This window comes from Strongylocentrotus purpuratus, unplaced genomic scaffold (genome assembly GCF_000002235.5).
Source record: "Strongylocentrotus purpuratus isolate Spur 01 unplaced genomic scaffold, Spur_5.0 spur5_scaffold_15, whole genome shotgun sequence".
Taxonomy (NCBI): Eukaryota; Metazoa; Echinodermata; class Echinoidea; order Camarodonta; family Strongylocentrotidae; genus Strongylocentrotus; species Strongylocentrotus purpuratus.
In genome coordinates, this window is record NW_022145600.1 from 11,872,574 (window position 1) to 11,899,909 (window position 27,336).

The following is a 27,336-nucleotide window of genomic DNA, read 5'->3' on the forward strand; positions in this document are numbered from 1 at the left end:
CTCCGGACTGGACTTATCCTTTAATAATACTCACTCAAACAGTTTGCTATGTAGCCCTACCAGTGGCGGACCATGAGGTAGTATTCTCAAAATGATGTTATGTTTTCGACCCCATGCTCATTTTTCGAGGGGGGAGGGTTCCAAAAAGCTGTGGGGTCAATTTTTTGTTTAGGTATACCAGCCAGAGAATGTGTTGTTATCAAAGACATGCATGGGATATAGAGCCTACGGGTGCACTTCATGCGCATCCCCCCCCCCCCCCCGAGGCAAATGGGTCTTTTTAATATTATTTTCAAATTTCCAAACTGAAATAGGCTGCATCTAGCTAGTCCAAAGTGGACTTTTGTTGGATGCTTTACATTTTTCACACGCCTTTCCGTAAAAAAAATGTATATCATGTTATAGTTGAGAAAAAGGAATAGGCCTAATTGGACCAATCAGCATTAATCCAACAATGTTAAGGGGCAACATATTTTTAATATTAAGTCTCCTTTTCTTCTTCTTCTTCTTCTTCTCCTTCTTCTTCTTCTTCTTCTTCTTCTTCTTCTTCTTCTCCTTACATCTTCCTTCAGACATTAAAATGCTAACTTTATTGGAGGAGCCACTCGCACCTTTGAATTTTTTTAAAAAACAGATACAGTATATGGCGCCATACAAAATGCTGTGAATCATCATCATCATCATCTTCTTCTTCTTCTTCTTCCCCCGTTCTCCTTCTTCTCTAAATTGATAACGAAAGCGGGTTTCAAATATAAAAAGTTATTATCGTCAACCGTAATATCATTGTTCTTTATGAGCTAATAGCTTATCGAAATCTAAACTAAAGGGCGTTGGCAAATTCGCAGTTGCTTTGGTAACAACAATGGGCTCTAGCTTTCCCATTTCCCCCACAATGCAATATCGGATTGTTATTGTGATCAGTCCGGGTCAAAGGGCAATGTCTTTGTGTCGCTTATATCTCGGCTTAGCAATGCACCCGCGAATTTGTCATGGACGATACGTGGAGGTCAAATGTCCGCTCTATAACGCGCTCGTAGGTGTGATTTGCGTTACGTACGATTTCAAGAGAAGAATTATCCGCTCATTATTTTGGACGTAGAAAGTCTGTTGTTTTGGGGATTTATCTGGAAATCTGTGCAAAGGAATGCGTCCCGATTCAGAGGAAATGACTTTGATAAGTTAGAAATGGAATGTACTGTTAATCCGCTATGAAATCGGATGAATTAGTGTCAAATTTGTACTTTTCATTTCAATATTCCTGTAGATAGTTAATCATTTCTTAGCCGTGTTTAGCATTTGTACAGAAACATGTCGGCTGCGCCTTCAGCTGCGGGCATGCATTCAGCATGTCAATCTGGGAGGAGTGGAGAATTCATTGTTGGCAGTGATAAATATAAATACCGTTTGGTGAGAAAGATAGGCAGTGGATCATTCGGAGATATTTATCTTGGAATCAACATTCACAATGGGGAGGCAAGTATAAATATTTAATTTTGATCATTTGAAGAGGAATTTAGCATTTTTTTTTTTGGACTTTTTTAATTTCACAATCACATGATTCAATTCAATTTCAATTGTTTTTCTTTTCCAAATCATTAACAATTTTACATCAAATAGACCTACAATTAGTCTACAAATACAATTTATGTACTGTATAGACTAACTAAGTCTGTAACTAACATTTTAGTGTGTAGATCTAGACTAGTCTATAGCCATAGGCCCCTACTAGATCTACCGCCTTTTTTTTACAGGGAATAATTTTCCTCAAATTTTTTGATTAGCAATTTCAGCCGATGGATAAATATTTCAAATGAAATTCTGTACATTTCTATGGAAGAAAACTGCTACACAAAAGATATTTTGTATAGCAGTCATCAGGCCTCTCGCCAAGAAATTAAAAACGCGTGGCGCGACCTGAGGGAAATTTGACCCCCCCCCCCCCCCCAAAAAAAAAAAAAAAAAAAAGTAAAAATTTGATTTTTTTTTTTTTTTTTTTTTTTTTTTTTTAAATTTAAATTTATTTTTACAAGTATTACAAGTAATTTGATTAATTTTTAATACCATACCTGCCAACCCTTACGAATAATTCAAAATATTCTGTTTTTGGGGGATTTCTAGGACCAGAAAATCCGGAATTTTCTGATTTTTCAAAAAAAAAAAAAAAAAAAAAAAAAAAATGATTTTTTTTTTTTTTTTTTTTTTTAAGAACGCGTGGCGCTAGGTCGGGCCCATCAAGAACGCGTGGCGCGCGCGCCACGCGTTATCTGTGTACGCGAGGGCCATGGCAGTCATGCAAAAATGCATAGCAAATTGCGATGCGATACCAGGAAAATTATTCCCTGGTATATGTATTAGATCTAGGCCTATTGTAATTGTATGACTAGATAGTAGAGGTCTACCGTCTACGGACTAGACTAAGTTCTAGATCTAGTAAGATTTTGTAGTAGGCCTATTTGAAGTATGATCAGATCGAATTTGATTGAATGGGTGACCGTGACGTGACCAGACTTTTCCTAAAATCGCAGAAAGTTTGGAACTCATAGTAGATCTAGACCTAAACGTGATATTCGATTGATGTCTCATATTCTACACACATTTATTTAGACGGTCTATTTCAATTAACATTACCAAGTGGACTGCCAAGTTTTTGTTTACTACAATTTGTACAAATTGGTTTGACTTAGAAAATTGTTATTTATCGTCAAAGGATTCCAGAGATATAGATCTATAGCGGAGGAAGGATACAAGAGAGAGATGTCGGAGTGGCATGCGCGCTGCAATTAAAAATGTCATGAAAACACTAGGCCTTACTTCTTAAATGCAATCCATAAAAAAATAAGATAATTTCATAATTTGCAAGGGCAAGGCGAGGCTAGACAGAAATAACCATCTGATATGGGTCATTTCTTTAATAAAACTGACATTTGTTGACATTCCCCATATACAGACGGCAACCCAGAGATCTCGTACCGTGGTGGTAATCTGGCCAATCCAGCTGCCACTTATGGTGATAGAGCTTTCTCCCCCGATTTTCACTATTTAGATCTAATTTTCTGATTTATAAATCAGATTTAAATTAAGTATATGTATTGTACTCCTGTTCACACTAAATAATAATAATTGACCTATCATACAAATGCGAAATTTTTGGACTTACTTAGACCCTATATGATTTATCCAATTTTTTTCTCCGAACCGTGAAACGTACCGTTCATCCATTCAAATTAGTAATCTATGACTTCACCCGGCCGATATATTTCCGGGTCAACCTACCAAAACATAGCGAATGGCCAATCAGAGCACTCCTTTCGTATTGGGTTTATGAATATTCATATATCACTGGGTTGACTCGTACGTAGCTATTGGACGTTCGAAAAGAAAAAATGAATATTCATTAATTAAAACCAAGATGGATGACAATGAATCATGTCGACTACGAGACTTTCTCGGATTAATCATTAATTTAGGATATAAATGAGCAAGCTATCATAAGTCAAAGCCATCTTTTTTTTTTTTTTTAAATATTTTTATTAGCCTAATGTAATATTGCAGCAAAAGTGCATTTATTAGGATGTAAAGAGTGAAAATCTCGTTGCATATCTCATTCATCACGGTCCTGCCGAACCGAACCATTTGATCCACTAGTACGGCATAGGCCGTACTTCAGTCTATGTAAAGAGGCGGTCAGTGGAGCCAGATGCAATCTCAGCGGAACCACCATCGATATCAGAGACTGAAGCTTTCGGTCTAGGCGAGGCAAGATAACATAAACAAAATCAGTTGGTAACTTGGTACCACTTCTTAATAACTCTTACTTGTCTTACTCTTACTAGTCTTAGTCATTAGCACCATGTTAAACACTGTAAGTTTATTTTGAAGTGAAAGTTAGTTTCAATCACTGTACATGTACACGTTGATGTACTGTATGAATCCCATAAAGTTACCGGGTATCAGGTTATAAAATGGTGAGTTTCCATGGGACAGATTTTAATTCTTACCATCTACCGTTTGCATTATATAATTCCACTTTTATGTTACAGCTAAGTTCTGGTTCAAAATTTTTGTACAAAGAAACTACTGTATGGTTGCTATGAATGAAGTACCCGTTCTCTAGTTTGAATGATTTTGAGACGTGCAGAAAGCATTTTGGTGTGTTTGTAATATGCAAAAAAAAAAAAAAAAAAAAAAAAAATCAAATTAAAAAAAAAAAAAAAAAAAAAAAAAATCAAATTTAAAAAAAACAAAAAACATGGCGTCCGAATACTCGAGTATTCGCTTGTAAGCATGGGAGTGTACTCGGGTACCTCATTACACTGTTGTGCACAGCCTTACATCTAATATATTTTATGTTACAGCAGTCTATGTGGAGGAAGTATAAAATCATAATACAATACGTACAAATTATAATGGAGTCACTTTGTTCTTCTTTATCAACTTTTTTTTCAAGGAATCTCATTGTCTGATTGCCATGAGGCTAAATCACATACAAATCAGGATTTGAATTTTGCAATCCTTTACGGTGCCCTCAAGAACATGTACCGGTGCATGTAGGAATGTAGGATTCCCACATGACTGATTATGTACAGGAGGAAAGATTTGTTTTGTTTTTTGTTATGTCATGTTTTTTCTAAGTCAATTACACGTACATGTAGGAGCTGTTTAATGTGCTTTGCTTGATCTGTGTACCTGCCCTTTTACACATACCGTAATCTCCTGACACCAGTTACATGTAACCCAGTAAGTTGGGGCTTTGATCGGATCGGAAGATCGGAGCGACACCCTCGCACCTGTGATCGGTATCGGCAAAAATAATTGGCAAAAAAAAAATCGGCTGAGTTTTTTTTTTTTTTTTTTTTTTTTTTAAATGACAAAATTTTTCAAGTTTTTGGCTATCAAATGCTCAAAAAAAATTCATGGCTGGGATTATTTTGTCATTTGGAGTTGTTGAAGACCATGTTTGTTGATTTTAGTGCCTTTTCATGACTTTGAAATTAATAATATTGGTCTAAGAGAAGAGGCAAAATATGCGGGCCGCCATCTTGGATTATAATGTAGGCATGATCGGCTCAGGATCGGCCCCCGATCATCAGATCGGTTACAGGCCTAGTTACATGAAGGAGTATGAATCTCAAGAGAATTATAACCTTAAATTCTTTCATCCAAATTCTTTTGCCATCGATTATGGTCTAGTAGTTCATACATGTACGTACATGTGGTCTAAAATAAATAGATGTATGCTATTGAATAAGGCTGCGACGAGTACAGTGTATTTGAATACTCGCACTGTTGACAACTACTCGGCAGCTTTTTTTTGTATTTTTTTTGTGCCTGTTCACCTGGCATTGGCAGGCAGTAATAGAATTGATTTGAATGACTGAGTTATTTAAAAAAACTATGTGTGCAACTGTGCATTCAATTCTCGCTACCCCAAATAGCGATTCTGCCGAGATCCGGGGAAAATCCTGAAAACGCGCATTGCATTATGGGATAGCTTTTCGACATTACAGCTTCCTGTGCAGGCGTTCGTGATCACAAGCCTCTCTTTCACGGTAGAGTTTAACGGCCTTTTGTGCTAAAGTCACTAATTCTGCCCGAAGCTTTCCATTGCATATTATAATCTGTACAAATTACACTGATTGGCATCGATTTTAGCGTGCGTGAAAACTCTGCACAGCGAACACAGGCGCTAGCGCCAGCGGGATGGGACTCTATACCGGAAGTTGTAGTGACGACCCGAGAGAGTGAAAATTACCTCATCTCGCGAATTTCGAGATTTTCGTACCTATTTAGGGTAGCAAGAATTGATTTAATAACACTTTTATGGAATTTAATGTACAGTAAAGTGAAAGACAAAACCATCTTTCTAATAATTGGTTCTGTTTGTATTGGTGATTTGAGATTCTCTTACCGGTATTCTTTGTAAGCTACATAATATGAAAGGGTACAGTGTACATGTACATGTAGATCTGTCCAATTTTCAATTAACTTTTCATATTAACTGCTTTTGAACCACATGTTTACTTTTTGTGTGGCAATTAGTGGCAATGTAGGTTCTAATGCAGGCTTTATTATAGGCCATTTGCATTTGAACATGTACTGTACATACATGTACATGTACATGTACCATGAACATTATACAGTTCACATGGAGTGGAGAAGACATGTACATGTACATTTTGTTTGCTACATAAATGCTACATAATTGCACTTCACAGTATGTGGTCATTACAATCTCTATTCATGTTGTGTCATCTTTACTACAGGAGGTTGCTGTCAAATTAGAATCAGAGAAGGCCCGACATCCACAGCTTCTCTACGAGAGCAAGCTCTATAAGATCCTCCATGGAGGGCCAGGAATTCCAACCATGAAGTAAGTCCATTCAAACACTTCAGATTCATTTTTGTCTCGCCTGCGTAGCAAAAAGCGAGAGCGTTTCCCTTGTTTGTTGTTGTTTTTGCATAAAATTATCAAAACTTTAGCAAATACATGTACCTTAGAGTAAAATTTAACTGATCCACCAACCTTTAAAGAGTGCCTGAAGCACAAATGTAAATACATTTTAAGAAAAGATGCTTCATTGTACAGGATCATGTGAAGTTTTATAAAAAAAAAAGCATGAAAAGATAATACAAAATAACACAACTGTAGCAAAATTGCATCTACATGTATACATGTAGCATATTTCATGAAGGTCCCTGCAGTTCTTGGTGTAAGATAAGTTCACATTGAATATTGAATAATGCATGAGATTACAATCAATATCAGCCAATAATCTGTCAGTACTGGGTACCAGGAAATATTTGTCTGGAAGGGCAATGCCTAATATCATTTGTCTATGAAATACATGTAAATGCATCCCATTGTGTGGCCTTTTGTGTACAATATGAATGAATATTAATGTGATACAGAAAACCTGAATTGGTTAGGGTAATCATAACATGTAGTTTAAGCTTCTACCATCCTTAGAATTTAGTAGTCAAGCTTTGGTTCAATCCTGTAGACTTTCTCAATATGTGAATAATTACGTGGCTTGAAAAAGTCCGCAGGAGTGGTCGAAAGCTTGCCTACATGTTGACTAAATGTTATGGATCATGGTACAATGTAGAAGCTTAACATTCATAAACATTAATATGAATGGTTATTTTTGATACACATTATTTTTAGAATTAGATCAGATTTAAGAAAAAAGCAGAAATTCTTATTTTAATGTGTTGAATGATGATAATCCAGCAAGTGCGGAAAGCTTTCAGACCTGAGCGTGTTTCTAATTGACCCAGGCAGTGCAATTCCGGCATTGCTGAGGTTTTTTTGTAGCCGGTACCACAACTCAAGATGACTCATGACTATCGCACTGAAGTCTGAAGACTCATAACTTGTCATGCCATGGTATTGGCATGCAAGCGAGATGATGCATTTTTCTACTCTTTGCTCCCAGTAGAATTGTTATAATGTAGATGACTCAAAGCGTTCATCCCCCAACCAGCTGATTTTGTTGACACTTATTTGATTGCCCTGAGAAGAATTAACTGTATTAATATTTAATTTTGAATCTTTTTTTCTTCCCTTTACGATGGAATAAAATATTAATACCGGTAATACATATATACGCTGTGTACAGTGTACATGAAGATCAATGTACATGTACTAAAAGGTTGTGTCTTGTTGATATTGCATGTACAATATGATTCTGAATAGATATTATTCAACATTAAACTCCACTTACTCGACATGTACATACAGTAGTACATAATGTACATGTACCCATGTATTGAGTATGATCTGTCTTGAAAATATAAGTATCTTTCATTCATACACTTACTGTACATGTACATACTAGGCTAGGGATGAATACAGATTGTACTAATTGAATATTCATGCAACATGTATTCTGACAATTTTAATGTTAGTCCCAAGCCTAGTAGTACATGTACTGTACATACACAGCAAATATATCTGCAGAAAATTTATCAAATTTCCATCTTTATCTTTATTTTCTTTTTGCCATTGTCTCTCTGTCTCTCTCCCTTCCTGTCCACCTGCCTCTCTTTCTCCCCCTCTCTTTCTCCCTCTCTCTCTCCCTCCCTCTTTACCTTCCTCACTACCTCCCTCCATCCCTCCCCTCCTACCCCAACTCCACCCCCTTCCTGCTCTATCTTCTCCATCCTTTCCTTTCCTCTCTCTCTCTTCCTCCTTTCCTCCCTCTCCACCCTTCCCTTCCCACTCCTTTCATGCTCTCTTCATGTATCTCCTGTGCATTTTAGATGGTTTGGGCAAGGCCATGATTACAATATCATGGTCATGGAGCTGCTTGGGCCCAGTTTAGAAGATCTTTTCAACTTCTGCAGTAGGAAGTTCACCATGAAGACAGTTCTTATGCTGGCAGATCAGGTTTGTTTTTTCACATTCAATTCTTAAAATGATACATGCACATTTAACTGTACATGTTTATGATCTTTTGTTTTGACCCCTTTGAAGAGAACATTTATTCATTTATACCATTTACCTATTGACTGTTTTAGAAAATTTGAAATCACAACTAGATCAGATTACAGACTTCACTCCTACATGTACAGTGTACACACATGTACAGACTTGTAAAGTGAAAGTCAGAATGCTTATGTGTAATTATGCTGTAATATATATACATGTATTCACAACTCAAAAAATAACTTGCAATGTTATCAATTAATAATTAGTTGGTGAAATGAACTTGTCAGCTTGAAATAGCAAGTGTAATGTTTTTAGCAGTGGCTATACCGCGCCAGTAGTACCAGTGTGCACACTGCCGCGCCATATCTGCTAGAGCTGGAGGCTAGCGTAATGGGTGGTATGAAAGCACATTGATAAGAAGAGGAAGACCAAAGATATTGTGGAAGGATATAAAGACTAAAGAAAGAATGTAATAAGGATGCTGTGAATGATGAGGAGGAATGTGCAGAAAAGGAAGAAATGGAGAGAATGTTATCACGGGATGAAAGTCAGTAACCCTGTGTAACTTGTAAAGTTGTGAGAGGGAAAATGCTGACTTAAATAAATGAATAATGATGAAATAGCGAAGAATTAAGGAGTATCATGGGTACCAATTTAAAGGAAATTTGTATTTAAAAAAGAGCCCCCATCATTACTAAAAGAGCCCCCATGAGAAGGCTCACAAGGGCTCTTTAAAACAAAAAAAAAGAGCCCTTGTGAGTCTTCTCATGGTGGTCCCCGTGAAAAATAATTAAATCGAGGGACTATAAATGCACCATGCAGGTCTTATTTCACACTCTGACAAGTTCCATGTTTCCTGGAAGACAAGCACAGTATTGAAAGTGATCGTTGGAAATGAGTCATTTATCAACGATCATATATTACTGTTGGCCACTCTGTTTACACAGCTTTAGAAACCTGTGTAGGTCTTTTGTTTGAATAATCCCTTCAATGTGGCAATCGCCACCGACAACAATGCCCCTGAGCCTAAGGCCCTTCCCCCCCCCCCCCCCCCTCCCTTTCAACCTTTGGGGAAAAAGGGAAAAAAAAATACTTACATGTATGTTCATGTGAATGTGCAGATATTCATGATACACATATTATATAGCACCGTGTAGTTTTGATAATTTAAGAACATTAATCAATATATTTTGGGAAGATATTTTGTAAGACTTTCGATAAATTGTGATAGTCTCATAGGGATATTGTTCAAATATTACCTTAAAAATTAAAATTATATATAATATTTAGTTTGCCAATCTGTACATGTACAGTGTACATATTGAAGTCATAAGACGTGTGATGGTGAATTTCTGTGGCTGACGAATGTGTGTTAACAGTTATTTAACATTTTAAGAATAAAACTGCTAAAAACACATCTTCTGTCTGGCAGCAATCTACAGCAACATGGAAAGGTTGATTCATAGATGTATGCCAGTTTTATAATTAGCTCTTTGGTTGCCAATAAAATAAAATTTATCCTAATGTACAAAATGTGGTACTACTTTGTACTTGCAGCTCACAACTCTTAAATAATTAATTACGCTAACAAACGACCGTGAGAAAGAATGAAGTGTAGTTGTGAAACCAGTATTTCATACAAACAAGTGCTGTACTCTGCGGTGAAATCATACATTTCCTGTAAGTGTCATGTGCCTAACTGTGTAGCCCCACACTCGGGAGAACAGGAAGCCAAATCAGGAACAGTTATCCACACATTGACGAACAGGAGCTCACCTTTAAATGATCCCAAATTAGTCTCTACTTTCAAACGCATGCCGCAGGATTTGATTTTAATGGCATTGAAAAGTTAATCTACATTTACCTGTCAGTAAACAATATAAATTAAAGGAGGAACTGTATGTTGTGGCATTGAAAATTAGATCTTCATGCAATTAAGCAATATGAGTAATACAGTCAAACCTGCTTTAGTGACCACCTGTCTACAAAGGCCACCTTTGTTGTTTCCCTTGAACATGGTTTCTCATTGAATCATGTACTAAAGGAAACTGTCTACAAAGGCCACTTTTTGTGTTTCCCTTGGGTGGTCGCTATAGACAGGTTTGACTGTATACATATATAAATATGTGAAAACAGAAACTGGATTTAATGACAAATCAATTTTTTAGAAAACTTTCTGTACACATACCAAATACTACACGTGAAGATGGTCAGTTTTGTATTTACATTTGCAACAAACATTTTAAATGCATTGATTGTAATTTGATATTGCCAACTTAGAATTGAAGTGGCCAAGTGGGCAATATAGTTGTGCATATAATGGTTAAACATGTTCTAACAAAGAACATTGTTCTTTCTTTATACTTATATTGTATGTAGATTGCAATGTGGACAGTGTTCAAACTTTAAAGCATGTCTGTTTAATGGTATCGAATTTACAGCATCACAAATCTTAGGCTGTTCTGATGAGTCACTTTAAAAAAGGTTTGCAATGTCAGTAAATATTTGTTTTTCGTCTTTTTCTTTTTTTTTCTCCACTGTAGATGATAGCAAGGATTGAATATGTCCATGTTAAGAACTTCATCCACAGAGACATCAAACCAGACAATTTCCTTATGGGTATCGGAAGGCACTGCAATCAGGTATGTTGTACAAGGTTCAAGCCTAATGGATTTTATTATTTGAACATTTTGTGAGACAAATGATAAGTCCTGCAATTTGTAGCTATTAAAGGTGGCAACCCAAATTTCATAAAATGGATATCTTATTCTGTTCATGTGAATTTCCACAAACCTACATGTACATGTTATATATGTATGAAGAAAAAAGACATCAAAAGTTGAATTTCAGTCACGTTTGTCCAGTTTGAAATTTATTGCCTTTTGCATCTTCATGTACTTAATCATCAGGAATTACCTTCTCTAATGCGGAAACAACAGTAAAAGTTTTGATGAGTTTATGAACACCCAGGCATGTTTTTCTTCACACAGCCATACAAAGATTGTTTTGTTATGAAGTCGAGTCTATCGAAACTGATGTAAATGCCACTGATTCATTCGTCAATACCTGGCTGAATTGTGTCAAAATAGTGGTTGACACATACATGTACAGTATGTAGCTGTTTTCATGGATACGTGCAATAAGTATGTGCTTTTTGTAAAATGAGGTCCAAAGGTTTTATTTTGTATTTTAAAGATACCTGCGGTTAGGGATGTTTCTTATTAATCGCTGAGATAATGAGATTACTGTTTTAAAAATCGTTTTTTTGAGTGTTACAAATTCGCAATGATCTTCACCTTTTAATTGCTTATTTTGATTTTTTTTTTATTGAATTAAAAACTGTATGAAAGGTTAATATAAGGAACTACTTCTAGTGCTCAGGCTTAACTGATTGTTATTTTCTCTCTCTTCAAACACCATTTAGCTTTTCCTCATAGACTTTGGTCTCGCAAAGAAATTCAAGGATTCAAGAAGCAAGCAACATATACAGTACAGAGAAGACAAGAACTTGACTGGCACAGCAAGATATGCCAGTATCAACGCACATCTTGGCATTGAACAGAGGTGAGTTCTTCTCATTTGTATAGCTTCATGTCTGTGGTTTAAGGCATCGTTTAACAATGTTAAATCTGAGATGCATGGCCCTACGTGTTTTCAGTGTCTGTGATGTGGTGTAATATTGAAGCCCTAAACAAAATTGCGCTTCAAAACGATCATGAAGTGCGTCAAAATAGTAAAAATCTTTGAGTAACCGGATTTACCATACTCATTTTCCCCAATAGACTGCAGTGTTATCAGAACTGTTAGGAAAACGCAAAATTTGATTTAGATTTTCAATCATAAATATCTTGATAATCAGACAGGCGATCGGGTTGTAAAAGTCATGGGATTCCTGACTAACCTTAACGTTTATACATGTAATTATGATTGCAGCATGAGCTAAATCCAGGATTTTGTTTCAGAATCTGAGGCAATGTTACAGAGTCACTTTTAAGGGATAGTTGAGTTATACGAAAAGTGAACATTAAAAATGCGAGCCTTGTCATTGTTTTTTATGTTAGTATGGAAAAGTATCAAAGAAAAAAATGTCGTCTGAAAGGGGTGGCTTTTAAAATGCCCTCGTATTCAAAATATGACAAGTAACAGCAAAAGATTGTGGACCACACTTTCATGCTACATCATATTGGAGTATGAGGGCAGTTTAAGGTCTACAAAGTTAATGAAGAGCCTTTCACATACATGTATATGACATCCTGTGAAGATAATAAGCACATTTGTAAAAGGAATAATATCTCAAGAGTAGATAATATTTGTGACAAGTTGTTTGCTTTCCTTTTTATCCTTTATAAATTGTGTAAAATGTTACGCCACATGCACTTGGTCGAGGACCAAAGCTTGACTGCCCCTTTAACTCATCTTGTTCCATCTTTAGTGTATGAGTGACTGGTAATGAAATGTGTGGTATTGAATTGATGTTGTTCATTTGTTTACATCAATGAAAGAGGTGTTTGGTGTTGAAGACAGGTCTGTAAACAACATGCATTCTCTGTATGAATAAGACCTGTGGGTAGTTAACAGATCCCCTATTGATTACATGTTGAAGACAAGAACCAGACAATGAAAGTGCATTCTTGGCATACCAAGAAATCCAGCGCTCAGGCCCTCGTACAAGGTCAGTTATGTAACCCCGTCCCCCCAAGATACGAATGAACTTGAAGGTCAAAGGTGACGTCCTAATGTAATAGAGAGATTACAATAGATTCCATAACAAAAGAACTTCATTTGGACCTTCAGTGTGTATTGTGGCATATTGTACTTGCCTTTTGTTGAGATTAACCCTTAGGGTCATGTGCTACATGTACATCACATGATTTTATGACGTGTGTGAGTGTATATGTAGGTCATTGTTTTTTATATTGATAAGGTTTTGAATTTGTGTTGCCAGCCTTATTCAATATGATCTAGAGATGAGAACTGCTACATTTAGTTTTACATACGTGTGTGTGTGTGCTATGAATTTGTAAAAAAAAAAAAAAAAAAAATTGGTAATCATCATACTTAAATGATTAAAGATAAGGGTCCTGTTGCATAAAACTTACCATTGATGGTAACTTTGGCATCAATGGCAACTACCATGGTAACAGGGCTCAACAGCCAATTAAAATCAAGGTTTCCATGGTAGTTACTATTGATGGCAAAGTTACCATCAATGGTAAGTTTTGTGCAACGGGCCAAGAAGTGTTCAATGAAAAGAGATTTTCTGTAATTAATTTGTTTAAAGAACAAAGATTATTAGTCATCTAGCATTTTTTGTTTTTAGTGTTTGAAATTCTACTTCAAGATAACCCTGTAAGTTAGGGCTCTGATCGGATCGGAAGATCGGAGTGACACCCTCGCAGGCTCGCACCTTTGATCAGTATTGGATCGGAAGATCGACCAAAAAAATTGGCTGATTTTTTTTTTTTTTTTTTTTTAATGATGAAAATTTTCAATTTTTTAGCTATCAAATGCTCAAAAAAAAATTCATGGCTGGGATTATTTTGTCATTTGGAGTTGTAGACCATGTTTCTTGATATTTAGTGATTTTTCATGACTTTGAAATTAATAATATTAGTCTAAGAGCAGAGGCAAAACATGCGGGCCGCCATCTTGGATTATAATGCATATTCCAAATGACAATATAATCCCAGCCATGAATTTTTTTTGAGCATTTGAAAGCCAAAAACTTGAAAATTTTTGGCATTCAAAAAAAAAAAAAAAAAAAAATTCTGCTGATTTTTTCTGATCATTTTAATTGATCGGCGATCGGAAATTATTATCTGATCACCCCCGATCGGATCGGTATCGGCGTCCGATCCGATGATCGTTTACAGGGTTGCTTCAAGATCACAATTGCTAGATCATAATACATGTACATGTAGGCCTACATTTTAGTCAGATATACATACTGTAGTTGAACTTTTTAAAGGAAACTGCTGATGAAATATGTGATCATGTTATAAAGAGATGCATGTTCATATTCACAAACAAAATATGGTGGTTAAGGCAAGGAGTTACCAACTGCCTGGTTAAGGAAACTAACAACCCGAGGGGTCAACAATGCCATTATTGTGTTGGGATTGTTTGCATTGGCAAGCGCATGCAGGTACACTGTAGAGGCAGGATTATTTCCCCTGATTGCTTTCCCCGTTCAGGATGACTTATCTTTTTCCAGGATGACCTATCCTTTCCTGGAATGACCATTATGTAGAGGACATTGATTCCATTTAAAAATGTATTGTATTGTATCAGTGCCTACATGCATGTAAAGTCTAGTCTATAGTGTACATGACTACATGTACATTTTACATGCAAACATCAAGGTCCTTCGTGGTATTGAATGGATAAAATATTTATGATTGTATGTATGTCATACTGTATCAAGCTTCAAGTGTGCATAAATTATATGTATTACATAAATTTGTGCTGGTACAGGATTGTAATAAAATAGTTTGCTTATGAATGTACATGTACAATACACAGCTCCAATGCTCCATAGATGTACATTTACATGTACATGTAGATCAGCATTACATAAAGTGTGTGTGTTTGTTTGTTTGATTTTTCTTTCATTTGGGAAAACATAGGATGGGTAGTAAGATTTTTTTATAAAACTTTATTTTTGTTCTGACGAAGCAGCAGAAGATACAGTATGCCCTGAAACTGAAAGTGCAATAACTTGTAGCTCCTGGGAGCTCAGATTTGGCTCATTTTCAGAATCGAATCATGTATTAGATAGTTGACTACACTTATGTCATTTGTAAGTTGTTACAAATCAAAATAGAAAATCATAGAATTATGCCATGGTTCAGTCTAACATAATTTACATTGGTTGAAATTTCAATATGAGTGAACAGCAGATGTCGTACTTAATTACCGGTATGTTGTGAGGCCCTTTTTTTAATTGAACAAATTTAATGGGAGTGTAGTGTGTACATGTACAATTTTGTTTGCATAAGATGTTCAGCAACTTCAGCTCAGTTCAGTTTATTTCCAAGTATGTGTACAATTCATGTACCCTACATGTACATACAGTACAGTATGTAATTGTGTACATGTAGGGGTAAACCGCATACATGTACTATAAATGTTCATGCTTACCTACACATTCATGTTGTTGATCAAAATGGAACAGGAAAGCAACTACTGCTGAATGATGCATTACACTGGTTTCTATCCCACTCCCAGCTGAATAATAGGATGGGTTAGATGGTTAGATTTCCTAATCTTCCCTGCTGGTAATTCGTGGAACACTTGGCCTGATATCAAACCAGTGTCGTCCATTGGGTTCTTGGTAGCCGCGACACATTCCGCCAGCCTTCCTATCGTAGTCAAACTTTCAAAGCATTTCACCAATTTAAAGAGGTCTGCCAAGTCAAATGACATGAAACAACAAACTGACTACAATCATCACCAGTTGTTATTGTTTGAAAGCCATATTCATTACAAGTGTTTTTATTGCATAAAGCTACTTATTTTTTTATTCTAAAATCTAAATCAATCAACTAAATATGTTTCCCATCTCCTAGTAACTAGAGAGTGATAAGAAATTACTTGTACCATTACTTGCAATTTCTGTCAGTTACAGCTGTGTTGATAATAATATTCAAATTTCACAATGTTTCTTTCTTTTCACCCTAAATGTACCTTGTAGGAATGACGAATTCTATGTGGAAGTTATTTGAATGCTCTATTTCTTTCTATTCAAAACAAGATATTGTATTGATGTAGACAACTTGTTTATTGATGCGGTAATCCTAACATGTACATGTACATGATAAAATCTTGTATTGATACTTCACTATTAAGGAGACACCAATAAGTATGGTACCTTTTTGCATACAACTTCATACAAATGTGTTTGCACTTTGCAGTGTAGGCGGGAATAAATTTATGGTTGAAGTACTCAGTACACATTTCATTCAGTTGAATAAAACAATCGTCTTTGTATTCAAAATATGAGTTCAACTTGACATCTTTTATGGTAACAGTTCAGTTCATTCATTTTCAATTCACCAGATAACAAATCCATAAAATAGTATAAAATACCCAAAAGTGTACATAGTAGTCAGAATGCAAACTGTAGATAGACCTACTCAATGTGTTGTTTTTTGGGAGAAGCCATAAAAATGTACGCAGTTTGCATTCTTACTGAAATGCAAGCACTCTAATACCTGTACTCAAATACAAGCACTCATAATAGGTTACATTTACATGTACTGTACATAGTTTATCATGAGAGAATTGTTGTAAGGAAGTCTAAATGCAAAATGGCCTATTATTGCATACCTTGGAATCTTGGATTTCACTCTTTACACATGACTTTCAGGCCCAGCTTATTCTATACATGCAGACTTTACTGAAAGATTTAGTTACATGCCAATGCATTTCTTTTCAAGTATTCCCCTTTTTCCCATTTTCATGCTTGATCTGTAGCAAAAAAAAAACGGTTTCAAAAGTTTACAGACAAATAACCTAGATATTGTAGTATTGTTGCATATGTAGGGCTACGAGAGTACCAGTAGTCTCGACTTACATTGCGATACACATTTTCATGCTTGATGATTTTTGAAGTACGGTAGGGTGTTGGCAACTTGGCATATATATACATGTATACAAAGTGGTATTCTACAAGCTCAGACTCAACATGTGTATCTAATTTTTGAATTTTTATAGGATAACCAAATTCTATGATGACTTGAGCCAAAACTAATATGTACATGTATTTCTTATGTTCATGAGCTGTGTATGGCCTGTGTAAATATAGTCTACGGCTCTGAATGTTCAGACCCTGCACCATTAAAAACAAGTGCTTGTGCCATGCCAGCAAACTATTAATGTATGTATGTAGCTTGAGACTTGGAAATTGATTTTTGAAACACGATCAGAATCTATAACAATATTTTTTATTTGTGTATGAACAAAAATTTGCAGATTTTATCAGATTCTCAGAAAATTATCCTTTTCGTGCCACGATCAGAATCTATAACAATATTTTTTATTTGTGTATGAACAAAAATTTGCAGATTTTTTCGTGCCATGCCAGCAAACTATTAATGTACATGTATGTATGTAGCTTGTTCCCTGGCCTCTCCCATGTTATCATTTGTGAATGTATCGATAAAGTTGTTCCCACACTGAACAATTAGTGAGACTTGGAAATTAACTTTTGAAACACGATCAGAATCTATAACAATATTTTTTATTTGTGTATGAACAAAAATTTGCAGATTTTATCAGATTCTCAGAAAATTTTCCTTTTCGTCAAACATTACATGTATTGCAGGGGCCTACATATGACATGTACATGTAGCTGTAACTCGATATAATCTTATAAGTTAATTACAGTACATGTAAGTTCCTATGGGATTACATTGTAAAAGAAACTGTTTGGTAGCAATTGGAAAAAGTTGATTTTTGTCTCGCCTGCATAGCAAAAAGCGAGACATAAGCGCCGCTTTTCCGGTGACGGCGACGGCGACGGTGGCGTCAACATCAAAAACTTAACCTAAGGTTAAGTTTTTGAATTTTTGATATAATTTTTAAAGTATAAGTTCTTAGTCAATGAAACTTTGACTATAGGGTAATCAAGTATCCCCAATCATGTGAGTAGAATTTCAGATCACTAAGTTAAGGTCAAAGGTCATTTAAGGTCAACAAACTTGGACTATGTTGTAGTATCATCATCGAAAACTAACGTAAGGTTAATTTTTGAATTTTTGATATAATTTTGAAAGTATAAGTTCTTAGTCAATAAAAATTGGACTATAGGGTTATCAAGTCTCTCCATTCATGTGAGTAGAATTTCAGGTCACTAAGTTAAGGTCAACAAACTTAGACTTTGTTGTGGCATCAACATCAAGATTTTCAAAATGCTTCTTCTTCGTTCTTTTTCAACCGATTTTGATTCTGATTGTTTCATATGATAGGGCTAGGAGGGGGATTTAAAATTTCTACACAGAATCGTGAAATTCAGTATCTATGCTAATTTATGCAAATATATTCGAAATCACAAAAAAGGCTTCTTCCCCTACAATTCTCGACCGATTTTGATTTGGTTTGCTTTATATCGTAAAGCTAACTTTGGTACACTAAACTTGTACACAGAATTTCGAAATTGTTCTCCATTAATTAATTATGGTAATTTATGCAAATTTATTCCAAAAATAACAAAAATTGCTTCTTTTCCCCTCATTTCTAGACCGATTTTGATTTGGTTTGCCTTATCTGGTAGAGCTAAATTTGGAACACTAAACTTCTACACAGAATTGTGAGATTTTGCTTAACACATGGGAATAGGTTTATGAGACAATAAAGTATTTGAAATATGAAGGCATTTGAAGAGCAGTCCTTTTCAGGAGACATTTATAACTACGATATTCTTTCAAACTGAATACAAAGAATGAGCAAGCTCACAGTCACAACTTTATATATGTTTCTTTACCAGAACTCAACCTTCTCCTTTAAATGTTTGGCCAATATTGTACATGTTCCCTGTCTGTCATCATCATGTCCATCATGTTGGCTATTCTTAGCTGAACAGTCATGAGACAAACAGAGAGAGAGAGAGAGAGAGAGAGAGATCAGAGCGAGGCAGAAAGAAAGAGAGAGAAAGAAGGAGTTAAAGGAGAGGTAGAAGTAGATTTAGACAAAAGACAGACACTGAGAAAAAGGGGATAGAGAGAGAGAGAGAGAAGAGAAAAAAGAAGAGGGAGAAGGAGAGAGAGAGAGAAAGTGGGAGGTACGTTTAGAGATAGAGAAGGAGGGAGGGCGGGGCAGGGGGTAAGAACAAGAGTGAGCCAAATAGAGGAATAAAGAGAGATAGAGAGAAAGAAAGATATAACCCTGTTTAATCACCTCTCTTGAGCTACATCAGCCCTCGCTGAGTCACGCTAGATCATACCCACTCACGCTGACAACAAAGCAACTGAAAATCTATCACTAATGTATCGTGACACCGCACAGGGTATTGTAATAGCACTTGGTGCAAATTGTGTATACACCCTAAGTATACATGTAGGCTTCTCAATTATGTACAAGAAACACAGTGCTCAGCTGAAGAGGTGCATACATATGTACATGTACATGTGGCATAGGGAAATGTACATGGTTCTTGCTCAAGAAATATGCAATATCGACGTATCCATCTACCGGGTAATTAAAAATGGAAACCCTCAAAGAAATACACACATTTGTACTAATACTAAAACTGTTGTTGCATTTAAACCTAGATGTACATCTGTACATACGTGTATGGATTTTCTTTGTGCTTTTAATTGTAAAGGTAAAGTGAACATATGATAAAGATTTAAAAAAAAAATCTACTTCCAATGATGACATGGTCCTTAATACAGTATGTTTGTGTTTAATACCTACAGTACTAAATCTTTAGAATTGCACAGTGTTCTTGAAATTATCTTTCTCTATAGAATTAAGTACATGTGCATGTAGGTGTAATGTTCCTGATTAAAAAGTTGGCTCGGTAAATTAACATTGTAAGGCCTACCATAGTGTTTACATGTAGGCCTAGAGATACAAAGTACATAATTGCTGACTGTACATGTAAAAGGCTACTGATAAGTCTTAAAGGTAAAGACCAGTTATGGTCATGCGATTGCATTGTGAAAGAAACGTTGTGGAATCGATCATAAAAGGTTGATCGTCTAGCATCTAGCATCTGTAAGGTTCTGGAATCATCAAAATGATAAGAAATTTGGCCCATTCTTTGTAAAGTTACAAGCACTATACACAGAAAGATGTATATGGGACTACCTTATATCTCTCAAAGACCATGATAGAAACAAATTTACCAAATATATCAATTAGTAGGCGGTTTCCCGGCAAATTTTTTATCATCATGTATTAGTCAAAACATATTCTTTCACATGATTGGTAATGAGAGCTTCCATTTCATTTTTTGAAATTTGGGCGTTTCCAATACTGGTCTTTACCTTTAATAGGTCTCCTGCTTTAGCTACATGTACCATGGACCTACTACAAATGCATGTAGTAGGTCCGTGGTATACATGTATGTATGCCATTGAGTATTTGTGGGCGTGTCACTAGGTTGATAAAAGAAATTTTTAATTTAACTTGGTATTGGTATCCACACAAAGGAACTTTGCTACATGCATACATGTATGTTCAACATGACGATATCAAAATTAAAACGGCCTCGTGTTTGTTTTATTTATTAGATCCTCTAGCTCTTTCTGACCATACACTGCACATGTAATGCATTTATAAGAAAATCTAGAGCAAGATGTGACAGTACTTGGTAACCACGCAGGCTATCATTATGCACTAACTTTTGATGGTTTGGGTGTAGTGTTGATCCTTTTAGGGAGACTTGTACAGCAGTATGTTGACCATACATACAGTGCTAGCTGTAGGATTACAGATACATGTACACTATTTAGTAGTATTACATGTAGGCATGCTCTTAGCCTCTTAGGCATACCTGGGGAGCGTTTCACAAAGACTAAGATCAACTTCAGGTGGGACTTAACTACGGCAGGCCGTTCATGCCACTGTTTGCTCTCACCATTATGTTAAAGGTAAAGACCAGTATTGGAAACGCCCCAATTTCAAAAAATGAAATGGAAGCTCTCATTACCAATCATGTGAAAGAATATGTTTTGACTAATACATGATGATAAAAAATTTGCCGGGAAACCGCCTACTAATTCATATATTTGGTAAATTTGTTTCTCTCATGGTCTGTGAGAGATATAGGGTAGTCCCATATACATCTTTCTGTGTATAGTGCTTGTAACTTTACGAAGAATGGGCCAAATTTCTTATCATTTTGATTATTCCAGAACCTTGCAGATGCTAGATGCTAGATGATCAACCTTTTTTGATCGATTCCACAACGTTTCTTTCACAATGCAATCGCACGACCATAACTGGTCTTTACCTTTAAGATAATATTATTTCATATAATGATTTCTCAAAAAATGTAGATTTGTAACCATAGTTTCTAAGTCCCTTGGGAGCCCAATGCCAGTAAATGCATGGTGAGAGCAAACAGTGGCATGAAGGGCCTGCCATAGTTAAGTACCGGTATAACTTAAAGTCGATCTTGGTCTTTGTGGAACACCCCCTCGTATCTATACACTGTTTATTGATATTGATAAGATTCGACCCGTAAAGTACACATGTACTACTTGGTCTTGGAGAATTTAATGTAGTGCTGCATCATCTTGCATGACTGCATACTGTATGCACCAGTGTTTATCAACATTCCCTGGTACTGTACTTGCTGATTGTTTAATCTCTACTATCTCAGAGTACTAATACAAATGCCACTCCCATAGTCAGTTGGTCATTGTCAGTTGTTGCATAGGTCATTACAGAAAACAGCTGGACTCAAGTCCAGACACGCATTTATGCTATATATAATAATGATCAAGGCCATGTTAACTCATCATAAAGGATGTGTACAGTGATTCAGAACATGAATGACTTGTCTTTTATACCATGGTGTGGTGGTGGTGGTGGTAGTGGTGGTGTTGATCAATAGCTCTTTGTTCCTAACTTCCTACATATATCTCCATTCATACATAACGCCATAAATACCTACAAACAATGTATATGGACAATTAAATTGGTATTCAATGTGTTTTGCTACATTTAATTATCTTATATAAACACAGCGAAATTGAAATTATTTCCTTCACACAAAGCCAGTGGTAGTACATGTAGAAGTATGAATGAGTATGATGTGCATGTGCCGGTTCATGAATTTTGAGTAAGAGTACTTTCCTGAAATGACTCCTTACATGTAAATATGGTTTATAATCTCTTTTTACCCAACCGGTAACAACAATATGAACTTCTTTTTGTAGACAGAAAAGACTTGTTTTGTTTGGATATTTTGAAATATATAACTTTGTGTCCCATTAAAGTGTACGCTGTATTATTGAACATGATATTCATTTTAAGTTATACAGGTAGGCTAAATCAAACTACACTAAGGAGTAAATGCAAGTATTCCTTGATATGGAGTCGGGCTAACTCGGACCCAGGGACAAATCGGCCCGCTGAAAAAACAGTCATTTTTTGCAGGTTAAGGGTTAGAGTTATGGTAAGGGTTAGGATCAAATGACAAAAAATGATGGTTTTTGCAGCGGGCCGAGTTGTCCCCGGGTCTGAGTTAGCCCGGATCCCTTGATATATATTCATTCTGTTGTTGTTGCAATACTCAGTGTATTATGGATTTGTTACCATCATTTTTGTAGTCTTTCAGTCATTGACAAGTAAGCAAAAAAATTCACTGAAGGTGTAACTCAATGTATAACCGCTTTCCTTTGCTTGTTCTTTTCAGTCGGAGAGATGACTTGGAATCACTAGGGTATGTGTTGATGTACTTCAACAGAACGAGTCTGCCATGGCAAGGCATGAAGGCCATGACCAAGAAGCAGAAGTATGAGAAGATCAGCGAGAAGAAGATGTCAACACCAGTTGAAGTCCTCTGCAAGGTAAGAAAATGTTTGAGGACATCCAAGTGTTCAACTTTCTTCAATTCAGCATTTATTAAATTTTCCATAATAAAAACAGTAACATCGACATACAGTAAATATAAAAGAAATATTACCGGTACTTTTACATAATTATTATTAAATATAGTAAAATATTGACGATAAAAAAAAGAAGAAGAATTTGGTTGCTGTATAAAAACCCTAGTGGATTTGTCTGGACAGCCACCGTAAACAGTAACATTAGTGAAAGAATCATACAAAATGATAGATGAATAAACAATAACAAACAAAAAAAACAAAAAAAAAACAGAGTAGAACATAAGCAAAAACAATAATATAGGCTGCACAACCATAAACAAAATTTCACTGTGGAGTAATTTGAATCATTTTTGGGAGTGGAGAGGGTACAACTCTAACTTAAGAATGATAACAACAGGGCTCGACATATGGGCACCCAAAATAATAAGTCTGGATCTCAACAGTTTCAACATTTGCACATGTATATGTAGGTCATGTGCCCACAAACCCTGAAATTTTAGTCTGGACCTCCCTATGAAAAAGTTAGTGCAGAGCTTTGGTTGGATGAACATGTATGAAGTGTCTTTCCGTAGGACACAAAGTAGATGTACTCAATAAATACAATTATTATCAGAATTTAGCTGAGCTAACTTTGATATGATTTTTGTTTGTTTTTTGTTTATCATCATCTCCTGCAGGGATTCCCAGCAGAGTTTGCCATGTACCTCAACTACGCCCGTGGCCTGCGCTTCGATGAGAACCCTGACTATGTGTACCTAAGGCAACTCTTCCGCATCCTGTTCCGCACCCTCAATCACCAGTACGATTTCACCTTCGACTGGACGCTACTCAAGCAGAAGGTCACCCAGCAATCTGCACAGACCAGCGTCTCCAACGGCGTCAACCCGGCACGGCCAAGCATTCGGAGAGCAGGAGTAAAAGCAAGCGCTGAGGAGCAATACATCAATCAACCTTGCAACTCTGGCTAACTATAACACGAGCGCATCCCCTGCCCGGCAGTATTGGTCATGTCTTTTCGTCATACAGTAATAGGACGTTAATCGCAGTTCGTATCGAAGCATGAACAAGCTGTGTTCCTAATGAACAGCAACCGTAAAGCTTTACAGAAAACAATGACATGCCGTTAACCAATGCACAATGCTTCGAATCACCTACTGAACAAACCAATGATGCGGTTTGGACTAAGAGAAATGGACTTTGTACAATGCGTTTCAAATCAGGATGAAGACGAGGACTGGTGATGTAAGAAGGAGATGGGTTGCTCAAACACTCTGCTATATGAATTAATGCATGATATATTACAGAACATTGTGAATTATATTTATGTGGGTAAAAACAATGTAGGGGACATTACTATCATTATTATCATTACATGAAATAAACAGCAAGTTACAGTTTTGTTGTATGCAGTCACATTTTCTGGAGTTATTCTTTGCATCCTTGGTGTTACCTGTCAATTAATCATACATATCTTGTCCGATCTTGACGTTTCAAATTGTATAGCAGTCGAAATGTAATTTGTTTAATCAGTTATTTTATGACACTATAATTGTGATGTTTATGATTATACTTTGATGTACCTGACACTGAATTAGTTTCATATAAACAGTGTTTGCAAACTCCTGTGAATGACTACAAAATGGTCTCTGCTATATTGTTTCATTTTCATATCAAAGCAGGGACCTTTTTGTAGTCATCCCAAAACTTTGACATATTTTCACGTTTTGAAGGGTTTTTACAAATCTTTGTTATTTCACACAGAATCGTCAGGTTCATTCTATCTATAGCACGTTTGTATAAATCTAATCTTATTTGTAAATTGAAGAAAAAAAATCCTTTTCTTTGGTGACCAAATTTGGCTTTGTCCAGAAATAGAATCACATGAAGGATTTTGCCCATTTGTGAGATCATATGTAGAATTTCTCATGTTGTCAGGATTTGTATGGTAAGACACAGTTGTGTATTGTAAATAGCAGTGGATTCATGTAAACTATCCTGGCAAAACATGAGAATTAAGTGATATTATAATTTTTTCTTTTTAAAAATATTTCCCCTCTGTTTAATGTATTGCATGTCACTGTGTTCTTTTGTGATATCAAAATTGTACATACTGTAATTGTAGATTATATGTGGACAAAATAAAGAAAATACACATGCAAAATGTATGCACTGACATGCAATACATATTCATCTAAGCTTTTTAATATAATGAATGTACATGTCTGAATTTAATGTTTACTTTTGCATCTGTTATCCAACCTGAACTAAAGGCTTTGTACGAGTTTGAGTACCTGTAAGTGAGTTAGCATGAAATGATTCGTTTGGGCAGTTTCACTGATGATGTATTAATCACTATGGGATGAACTGATCATTTCAGGAATGTAGCCAAGACACGCCATGTTGAAACGCGACATGATGAGCTTGACACGTCATAACTCGTGCCCAGCTATTCTCTCCTCGACACCCTCATTTATCCTCGGTAGTTCTTATCTTCTCTTCTGCTCTTGCTGATTCTTAAGTTTCGTAAGAAACATCTTGATCACAGGTTTCATAAAATACCAAACTTCAGTTGCGAGAGATATGGCTGAATAATACCACAGCCACATTAGCGAGATCAACGCAAGACTGACAACACATGGAACAGGAATTTACATTACAATAAATAGACAAGACACAGTCTGTCTGGAGTTTGTTTTGTGGTTTAACCGAGGTGTGAAGAGTAGATGGGACCAAGCAAGCATCTGCATTCTTATATTCTGTACGCCAATCTATGCCATCCTCTGCAGAATAGCCACAGTTCTTACTCGACGGTTGATTTGCAACGGAACAACGTGAAGACCACGAGCTTACGCGAATCGTTGTCTTCTTTTGTTTACTTGACAAATTGCTCCTGCATTTGCCAAATAAAGAAGACATTTTATGCATAACTTCTTGGTTACCTGAAAGTCTGCCACATAAACAAAGAAGACACTTTAGGGAATTTCAAAATATTGGGATTGCGATCTGTTTATTCTGGGGACGTGAGCATTTTCCAAGATGGCACCTATAGTAAGACTGTCGACTTATTGCTGATGTTTCTCGTCCAGAGGAGAAAGAGAACTAGGATAATGTCATCACAGTGTCCTTTGATTTAATCACTATTTTCTTTGAGCTGTGTTTCCTGTATTATGTCCATTGGTTTAATATACACACAACTCTTGAGTGAGTGAAGACGTGTTTGTATGAAATTATCATCAGATGAAGAATACTCTTGTGAAATAGTTGTGAGATCAGAAATTGATTTTAGTTTATAAACAAATTTGTCAGACTAGATATCTTTAGTCTTTATTTTATAGTCAAACTTCTTTTGTTTTGCATTATTTTTAATCTTCATCATTATCGTTTCCTTCTCCTTCACGTATTTCACCTATGCCTTCCTCTGTGTATGTGCTTACTTGTTTTAATCTTACATGAATATTTCATTTGTTATATTTCTTATGGTATTGTACAAGTCATTTTTATTTGGATACGGTAGTCGGTGTAAGTCGGCACAGTTCCTCTGCCTTCATTGATGAATATATGTTAGGATACAATGTCATCCACATAGGACATTGCATCCTACCATTCGTTACCCTCATTCTCAAGCATGTAATTTAAATATTTATTTGTACTTTTGTGTATATTTTTTTCAATCTGTCTAATTCTGGAGGGGTATGAGCCTTCAATTGCAAAGTAAATCGGCTCGACCTCTGGTGGAAACGATGTATGACTCAAATTTGATACTGTATTTGTCCAAAATGTCATTCATATTATGTACATTATGTTTGTTCTCTCTTGCTTACTCCTTACACAGAGGGAAAATGAAATGAAGTCGGGTATTGATTTTACCGACCTCTGTGTAGGCTTGATTTATTACCCCCAAGTCAACTGTAATCGTTGGAGTAATGAGAAGAGGGAAGAGCGCACTGTATGGTGCATTCATTGTACAGCAAACTGTGACTTTTGTTGGTACAGTAAATAAAGAAAATTAGGCATAAACTGCTGTGATGTACATTGAAAACTTACCAGGATATGGTGTCTCTATTTGTTGTGTGTTTGTTTTTGTTACTTTAAAGATGGAGTAGATTTGCTGGGTGTGCTTATTGGGAAAATTAAGTTTTTAGTCCATCATTGGGTATGAACCATAAAACAAAACATTTTCACAATTTACTGAGTGTGGTTTGACTTTCAAAGGGTTAATTTTATTTTTCATATTTCAGTTTCACTGCATTATTTGACATGGGGAGCAATCAGCATACATGTACTTCAACACATTTTGTTATTTCAGACAAATCAGGATTTACGGGGGGGGGGGGGGGGGGGGGG

At 35.9% G+C, this 27,336-nt stretch overlaps 1 protein-coding gene across 1 annotated transcript; it reads left to right on the plus strand.

The window, feature by feature from the left end:
* Positions 1-1,027: 1,027 nt before the first annotated feature.
* LOC581288 (casein kinase I) lies at positions 1,028-27,031 on the plus strand. Its single transcript, XM_781298.5, has 7 exons — positions 1,028-1,473; positions 6,264-6,370; positions 8,263-8,389; positions 10,975-11,073; positions 11,856-11,995; positions 22,800-22,953; positions 23,670-27,031. The coding sequence occupies exons 1-7, from the start codon at positions 1,309-1,311 to the stop codon at positions 23,958-23,960; spliced, it is 1,083 nt and encodes a 360-aa protein (XP_786391.2). The 5' UTR covers positions 1,028-1,308; the 3' UTR covers positions 23,961-27,031.
* Positions 27,032-27,336: the final 305 nt, after the last annotated feature.